Source organism: Triticum dicoccoides, chromosome 5B, assembly GCF_002162155.2.
Source record: "Triticum dicoccoides isolate Atlit2015 ecotype Zavitan chromosome 5B, WEW_v2.0, whole genome shotgun sequence".
Taxonomy (NCBI): Eukaryota; Viridiplantae; Streptophyta; class Magnoliopsida; order Poales; family Poaceae; genus Triticum; species Triticum dicoccoides.
This window is the reverse complement of record NC_041389.1, coordinates 696,592,608-696,601,085: the sequence shown is the minus strand read 5'-3', so window position 1 is coordinate 696,601,085 and position 8,478 is coordinate 696,592,608. Positions and strand designations below refer to the sequence as shown.

At 57.9% G+C, this 8,478-nt stretch overlaps 1 protein-coding gene across 1 annotated transcript; it reads right to left on the bottom strand.

Moving 5' to 3' along the window:
* Positions 1-1,506: 1,506 nt before the first annotated feature.
* On the bottom strand, positions 1,507-8,253 carry LOC119312725 (uncharacterized acetyltransferase At3g50280-like). Its single transcript, XM_037588486.1, has 2 exons — positions 7,515-8,253; positions 1,507-2,439 (listed from the first exon to the last, which is right to left on the bottom strand). Exons 1-2 carry the CDS (start codon positions 8,184-8,186, stop codon positions 1,696-1,698), a joined length of 1,416 nt encoding a protein of 471 aa, XP_037444383.1. The 5' UTR covers positions 8,187-8,253; the 3' UTR covers positions 1,507-1,695.
* Positions 8,254-8,478: the final 225 nt, after the last annotated feature.

The following is an 8,478-nucleotide window of genomic DNA, read 5'->3' as shown; positions in this document are numbered from 1 at the left end:
GAGAGCGTCCGGAACAAGGCACGCCTCCAGCGCCATGCTGCCTCTGCCGCGTCAGCACTCGTACACCGTCGTCTTCCCATCCACCTTGTTCTCCGAGCCGCTCCGGACAGCCGCGGCGAGCTCCTTTTGAACGTCCCCGTGGGAACGGCGGCCACTTTTTTGCTAAACAGAAGTAAGGGACGAAATTTAGTTTCCTAAACAGATGTAACAGATATGGAGCCCACTTTTTTGCGTCACCTACTTCTGGCCAACCCTCCTCCGGTCCAGCAAATTAAGTTGTCATGCGCTTTAACTTCAACCAAGCAAAAGTAAGGTGACGATGAAGCTGAAATGATAAGGGAAGCAACTCATAATAAATTATCTCCCGTTGGTCTATAGCCTTGATAAAAAAGCAGAATTATAACCAGACGAAATGTGCTCCTGCTTTGTTGTACATCCCGCATTGTCTTAATTTTTAAATGGAGGCACAATCTTTATCTCATCCCATTCCTAAAGAAAAAGAGAATTGCCCAGTTAACAAATGAAAAAATAGGCGAAAACCATCACAAATACTCACAAACCAGGCCACACAGGCCGACCTGGCTACCCACATGAAGCCCACACGCACAATCGAGCAAAGAATACAATCGTCGATGCTGCCATTCAGCGCCATCGTCATCACTCCTCCATGTGCCAGCGACTCCTGACTTCACCCTGGATGACAACGGACGAAGCTATCGCTGCGACAGATGTTGGAACTCATGTCGATCCATGCCAAACAGTCGGCCACCCATGCTAGTGACCATACAACTCTGACTCTAGTGATGAACATTGTAGGAGAAAAATGCAGAGCTCACACCAACCAGGCCCCGCACCAGGCCATCCATCTCATGTCATCATCACCACCAAGGCCCCTCCACCGTAGCTCTGACTTTACGACGACCCAACAAGTCATGGGAAGCGCATTACGCCTAAGAGATATGGACGAACGTGGGCATGTTACATTCTCGAAGTAACTATTGCTACCAACTACTCTTAAACGGTGTCATGTGTATTTATCTTTCTCAGACGAGCAACATGCTCCTTGGCATGCCTTTCAAAAAAAAAAAAAACATGCTCCTTGGCTCCCTGTCCATGGCCACGACAGAGAAATAACACACATTGTTGTACACGCGACATGTTACCCAAACCAAGCTATAAAAGATGGGATAGAGCAAACATGGCGTTGGCTAGTAGTTCACTGAATAGTCAGAATAGAGGAAGGAATAGAAGAGAAATCAAACAGGTTGAGTGAAGGCAATTTTCTACTTAGCAGCTAAACTTTGGTAGGCTTGAGAGGCATCAGAAATCCGAGGATCACTTGCAATCCCCCAGTGGTCTCACGGTAGCAACTATGAAGTATGCGGAGTAAGTAGTAACCACCCGCTCCGGCCGGTTTTGATGCATATCAGCGTCACATTGGACATTGGTGCCTGGACGATCTTCCCACATGCAGCTGAGCTGCAAGATCAGTGAACTTGGCTTTTTTGTACTATGGCTGCTTGCTTGCTAGAACATAGAACCATCTAGAAATCTAGTCTAGTCGGCCTATAATAAACCAAATTGTGCATTAATTTGCTTTCGGTTCAACCTCGTTGATAGCAGTAGTCATCGAAGATGATTGATCCGACTAGTACTGTTAATTTTTTTGCTGCAAAAGAGAGACACGGTGAGTCATTATTCAACGGTACTGGTTGCGCTCATGAACTCCTCATCGGCGACGAGCCTAGCGAGCGCCTCTGGAGCGAGGCACACCTCCAGCGCCATGCTCCCTCCGCCGGCTCGGCCTGCATACACAGTCGCCTTCCCATCCACCTTGTTCCCCGAGCCGCTCCGGACGGCCACCGGCGCGCCCCACCCGAAGTCGTTCCGGTACACGTCGAACCTCGGCGAGCTCCCTGTGAACGTTCTCGTGGGAACGGCGGCCACGATCGCGGGCAGGCAATTGAAGCTAGGCTCCTGGGGCCAGGACGCGAGCTTGTCCCTAGTGCTGGCTTCGTCGCACGACGCCACGGCACGGTTCAGGAGCCATGCCGCCCATCCCAGGCCCTTGCCAACGATGTCGCCGGCAGTGGACTTGGCAGTGATGATCCCCACCGCATTGCCAGCGTAAGATGCCGGTATGCCACCAACGCGTACACGGTATCCCACAAGGACAATGTACGCCGTCTCCTGGTCCGGCGAGAGCCGCCGGGCTCGGCAAACGGCGCGCCACAGGTGCGCGAGGAGGACCTGCAGCGAGGAGATGGTGCTACCGGTGCCGGAGCCGGACATCTCAGCGTTCGACTTCGCCTTGAGCTCCTTTACGCTCGCTGCAGAGAAATGGACGAAGCATTCTTGCACCGGCGGGAACAAGTGTACACGCTGGCCGACGACGTCATCCAGCTTCCCGAAGGGTAGTGTCAGGCAACCTCGACGGCTCTGGCTCCGGCGATCACCGGAGATTCTCAAGAGTGGATGCGAGAGAGGGAGAGAGGCACTTTTTGCGCCGCTAACTACTGCAGCTTTTCTGTGTTCTTTCTTTTATTCAGAGACTTCAACCGAATTACAAACGGAAAAGCGGAGCTAGTGCGAGTAGTGGTCGCCGCCATCCCAGCGCCCCTCGCGTTTCGCCCGCCATGGCGCCTTGACCGTGCTTTCGTGCCATCCCACGATCGGGTCAGGGCGCCGCTAAAAACTCTAACAGAACCGAGACGCAGCTCGGGCTTTATCTGACGAAACTGAAACTACTGACGAAACTGAACCTATCGACACCTAAAACCCTAAACCTGAACATTTGAAGTTTACCCAACAATCACCCCCTAAACTGAACGTTCAGGGTGTTGCCTCGATCATGCCGATGCTTGAGCGGAGCTGCTGCAGTCGAACGCGACCAAGGGGCTTGGTGAGCATGTCTGCAAGTTGAAATTCTGTTGCCACATATTCAAGTTCGATCTTCTTCGTCTCCACGCAATCTCTGATGAAATGATACCTGAGCTCGATATGCTTCGATCTGTCGTGCATCACTGGGTTCCTTGCCAGAGAGATTGCGGATTTGTTGTCGACCTTGAGTCTCACTGTCTTCTCCTCCATTTCTATGAACTCCCCGAGCAGGCGCGCGAGCCATATTCCCTGACAGGCAGCTGTGGTTGCTGCGACATACTCTGATTCGCAGCTAGAGAGTGCCACAATCTTCTGTTTCTGCGACTGCCAGGTTGTCGCTCCTCCTCCGAGCAAGAACAGGGTCCCGGAGGTGCTCTTGCGGGTGTCCACATCGCCGCCAAGGTCACTGTCGCTATATCCGGTGAGTTCCGGCTCACCAGCTCCTCTGTTGTACTTGCAACCCAGATGCAGGGTGCCGGCAATGTACCTCAAGATGTGCTTGACGGCGGTGCGGTGTTCTTCAGTTGGCGCCTCCATGAAGCGCGAGACGTACCCAATCGAGAAGGTCAGGTCAGGGAGCGTGTGCACCAGATAACGTAGGCTGCCGACGACGCTGCGGTACTCCGTCGCATCCACTGGTGGCGCCGTGCTCTCCTTCGATAGCTTGAAGCGAGGCTCCATGGGTACGTGACAGGGCTTGCAGCCAGCCATGCCACTCTTCTCCAGGAGTTTCCGTGCATATGCGCTCTGCGAGATGACAATGCCATCCTCTGTCTGCTTCACCTCAATTCCAAGATAGAAACTTAGCAAACCCAGGTCAGACATCTTGAACAGCTTCTGCATCTCTCCTTTGAACTTGGTGATCTCTTCTGTGTCAGATCCGGTGATCACCAGGTCGTCCACATATACTCCCACGATGAGGCGAGTGGTCGCCGTGCCCCGTGCGTACACTGCGTGCTCTGACGGGCAGCGCGTGAACCCCAGCTTGCCCAGACACGTGTCCAGCTTGGTGTTCCACGCTCTGGGAGCCTGCTTCAGACCGTACAACGCCTTGTTCAGGCGCAGGACAAGGTGCTCCTTGCCGGCGACGACGAACCCCGGTGGCTGCTGGACATAGACTTCTTCCTGGAGCTCGCCGTTCAGGAACGCCGATTTGACATCCATGTGATGGACGGCCCAGCCCGCGTTCGCCGCGAGTGCCAGCAGCACCCGTACAGACTCGAGGCGCGCTACTGGGGCGAACACCTCGTAGTAGTCGATGCCGTGCTGCTGTACATAGCCCTTCGCCACGAGCCGGGCTTTGTGCTTGAGTATTTCCCCGCGCGCGTCCTTCTTGACATTGTAGATCCACTTCAAGCCAATGGCGCGGTGCCCTGGAGGGAGAGATGTGAGCTGCCAGGTTTGATTGTCCTCGATCGAGCTCATCTCTTCGATCATGGCGCCCCTCCAACCTGCTTCTTGCTCTGCTTCAGTGAATGAGCTCGGTTCTTCGGCAGCCAGCAGGTGAAGCTCTTCGTCTGGATCGTCAGCCGGGCCGAAATCCAGCATGTTCTGCAGGGTGCGGAATCGATGCTCGCGCTCTATGTCGTCAGCCGCATCGAGCACGTTGTCGCTGAACGACATCGGTGGCGACACCAGCTCCACCCCCCTGGACTGACAGATGCTGGAGTTGTCGGTGCTGGGCTTGACGATCCTGCAGTTGATGGCGCTGGAGACGCTGGTGGTGTGGTCGAAGGCATGGTGGCCGCACTTCCCCCATCTGTCGCCCCTGTATGTTTGCTCACCAGGTGCTCGACCACGAACGTGTCGGTGCCGCTGAATGTGTTGACGGCGCCTTCCTCTTTTGCCCAGTCCCAGCGCGCTCCTTCATCGAACACTGCGTCGCACGTGATGTGCACGCGCCCAGTTGTCGGATCATAGGCCCTGTAGCCCTTCGTGCCGTGCTCGTAGCCGACGAAGATCATCGGCCGGCTGCGATTGTCGAGTTTCTTCAGTCCGGGGCGCGTGTCCTTCACATGCACTACACACCCGAAGGTGCGCAGGTAATGCACGTTCGGCTTGCGTCCATGCCATGCCTCGAATGGCGTCACGCCATCCAGGCTCTTGGTGGGCGCGCGGTTCAAAAGGAACACCGCCGTCGTGACCGCTTCACCCCAGAACTCACCGGGGACGCACTTGGCCTTCAGGAGACTCCGGGCCATGCCCACCACCGTGCCGTTTCGACGCTCCACCACACCGTTCTGCTGTGGTGAGTACGAGGCGGTGAGGTGGCGGCTGACGCCCAGCTCGGCGCAGTACGCCGTGAAGGAGCCGGACGTGAACTCCCCGCCGTTGTCCGTCCGCAGCGTCCGCAACTTGCGCCCTGACTCGGACTCCGCGAGAGCTTGCACGCGCTTGATCGCTCCTGCGGCCTCGTCCTTTGTTGCGAGCAGAACGAGCCACATGAACCTGGTGACGTCGTCCACCAGCAGGAGGAAGTATTTCTTCCCGCTCGGCGTCGTCGGCGTGATCGGCCCGCAGAGGTCGCCGTGCACGAGCTCCAGCCGCTCCTGTGCACGGTGCTTGGCCTGATGTGCGAACGCGGAGCGCCGCTGCTTGCCCGCCAGGCACGCGTCGCACAGCTGATCGACGTGCTCAAGCATGGGCAGGCCTTGCACCATGTCCTGGCGCGCTAGCTTGCGCAGGGCGTCGAAGTTGAGATGCCCATAGCGCGCGTGCCAGGTCCATGTCGTGTCCCCGCCGTTGTGCGCCACAAGACACACAGGCTGCGCGATCCGTAACGCAACTGAGTACAGACGATTCGGGGCTCTCTGTACCTTGGCGAGGAGGCGCCGCTCCCGGTCGCGCACGCGCAGAACGCCATCCTGGATCAGCACCTGGCAGCCGCTCTCGTCGAGCTGGCCCAGGCTGATTATGTGGGAGCGCAGGCGCGGGATGTAGTACACCCCAGTGATCGCCCGATGCTCGCCGGTCTTGCACGCCAGCAGGATGGTTCCCCGTCCGCAGATGTTGACGACCGAGCCGTCGCCAAACTTGACAGTGCCTGTGACCGCCGTGTTGAGCTCGGAGAAGACGGCGCGATCGCCGGTCATGTGGTTGGAAGCGCGTCCAGGTACCACACGCCGCTTCCGGCGCCGCTGCTCCCCTCATGCCCGAGGTGTACCTGGACAGCGTCCTCGACTAGGTGGATCGGCGCGGTGTTCTTGCTGACGGAGTCGTGGTCGGAGAGCCCGCAGGATTGGGCCATCAGTAGGCTCTGTTCCTCATCCTCGTCGCCGGCCTGGACGAGGTTCGCCTGCTCCTTGAACCGGGCCTTGCACTCGCGCGCCCAGTGCCCCACCTGCTTGCAGTAGCGGCAGATGTGCTTGGACTTGTCCCCGCTGCTGGTGCCCCGACCGCCGCTCTGGCCACGGCCAGCGCGTCCGCGACCGCGCCCTCTGCCGCGCCCACGGCCACGGCCGTTACTGCTGGACGATCCGTCCCCTTCACGCAGTTCCAGACGTGCAAACCACTCCTCCTCCGTGAGGAGCAGCTTGCCACCGCCGCCATCACCCCCGGAGGGAGTGCCGTCCAGGTCGTACCTCTCCTCGGCGGCCTTCAGCCGCCCGATGAGCTCCTCGAGCGCCAGCGTGTTGAGGTCGACCAGCGTCTCGATCACACACGCCATCTACGAGTAGGCCTTGGGAACGACCGAGAGGAACTTGCGGATGACAGCGGGCTCGCCAATCTTGTCACCAAGCAGCTCAAGCCGTGTTACTAGAGAGGATAAGCGCATACCCAAGTCGTCGATGCTCTCGCCGTCGTTGAACCTGATCGCCTCGTACTGCCGGCGCAGTGACGTCGCCTTGGCCTCACGAACGCGTACCACGCCCAGTCGCATGGTCTTGATCGTGCCCCAGGCGTCCTTCACAGTGGGCTTGACGGCGAGCGTGGACGTCATCTCCGGCGACACTGATCGCAGCAGGCACTCCATTGCCGTGCGATCTGTTTCTCGCTCCGGCGTCCCGTCATTGACGGCGACCCAGAGCTAGCGCGCCTCCAGCATCACTTGCATCAGGAGGGCCCAGTCCGCATAGTTCGTGCGCGTCAGCATGGGCTAGGCCCTGCCGGTGACGCGGACGACACGCTGGTGTACAACCATGGCGCCGCCGCCACTATTCCCTGAATCCACCACGGTCTTGCCCGGGCTGTCAGGTCCTGCCATCTTCACATGTGATCGAGCAACGGGGCTCTGATACCAACTGTCAGGCAACCTCGACGGCTCTGGCTCCGGCGATCACCGGAGATTCTCAAGAGTGGATGCGAGAGAGGGAGAGAGGCACTTTTTGCGCTGCTAACTACTGCAGCTTTTCTGTGTTCTTGCTTTTATTCAGAGACTTCAACCGAATTACAAACGGAAAAGCGGAGCTAGTGCGAGTAGTGGTCGCCGCCATCCCAGCGCCCCTCGCGTTTCGCCCGCCATGGCGCCTTGACCGTGCTTTCGTGCCATCCCACGATCGGGTCAGGGCGCCGCTGAAAACTCTAACAGAACCGAGACGCAGCTCGGGCTTTATCTGACGAAACTGAAACTACTGACGAAACTGAACCTATCGACACCTAAAACCCTAAACCTGAACATTTGAAGTTTACCTAACAGGTAGAGGGATGGGCACGGCGCAGCAGCTGCCAACGAAACTCCTGTCGAAGACCGGCAACGGCATGGAGTTTATGACATCGTCGCCGGCGCCGGCACGGCTTAGCTCCGACCAGGTGTTGAAGAACTGCCAGAATGTTGTCCCATCGGCGGTGCCGTGGTTCATCAACACGGCGATGAAGACGCCGTCAGCGAGCTCCGTGACCTGCTTCGCTAGGACCGGGCGTGAGCCCGCAGCGGCGTCCACACCGAGTAGCCCGTCGAGTGGGAAGAAGGACCAGACCACCCGCGGAACGACGGGCGAGGCGGTGACGTCGGCGATGGTGATGGCCGGTGCCATGGCGTGGATGAACTCGGCGCCCTCGCCGCTGCAGCGGAGCGAAATGATGAGGCTCTGGCTCTGAGGCGCGACGGCGACGACGAGGCGTCCGGCATAAGGGTAGAAGCGGCCAATGGCGCCCGCAAAGGAAGAAGCGAGACGCTCAACGTCGACGTGTCCTCCGGTGGTGGGAGGCTTGGGCAGGAGGATGCCCTTCTGGATGTGCTCCACGGTGATATTCTTGAGATCCCATGGCGTCAGGTGGATGGTCTTCGGCTCTAGCGGCCGCAAGGACGTTGGCTCCGGCCGTACCATGCGCCGAGACAGGCTTCGTACATCGCCCATCGATCCCATCGTACCCTGTGCTTCAGTTTACCCTGCCAGAGCACCGGAGTGAACAGTACATGTATGTGGTTACAAAGGAAAGTTGTTGGTTTGCGCAGATGGGATCAAACACATATGGCTGCCATTTTTTGTACCTTATCTTCGCATCGTGGTGCACAATGTTTTGGTCCCATTATCGATGCCCCACTCCAAGACGACTACAGCACCACACACGATGAGTGCGGCAATGCTACACGTACAAACAGTTTACAGGCTTTTAGAAGGTGGGTTAGTTTTCATTGGCCAACAGATGAGCGGGACA

Bases quoted from the DNA above. Each gene is read 5' to 3' on its own strand.
- LOC119312725 (XM_037588486.1), bottom strand. From the start codon at position 8,186: ATGGGATCGATGGGCGATGTACGAAGCCTGTCTCGGCGCATGGTACGG. The intron at 2,440-7,514 runs GTTAGGTAAACT...CGCCGGAGCCAG, and splicing joins CCGTGCCCATCCCTCTACCT to AGCCGTCGAGGTTGCCTGAC.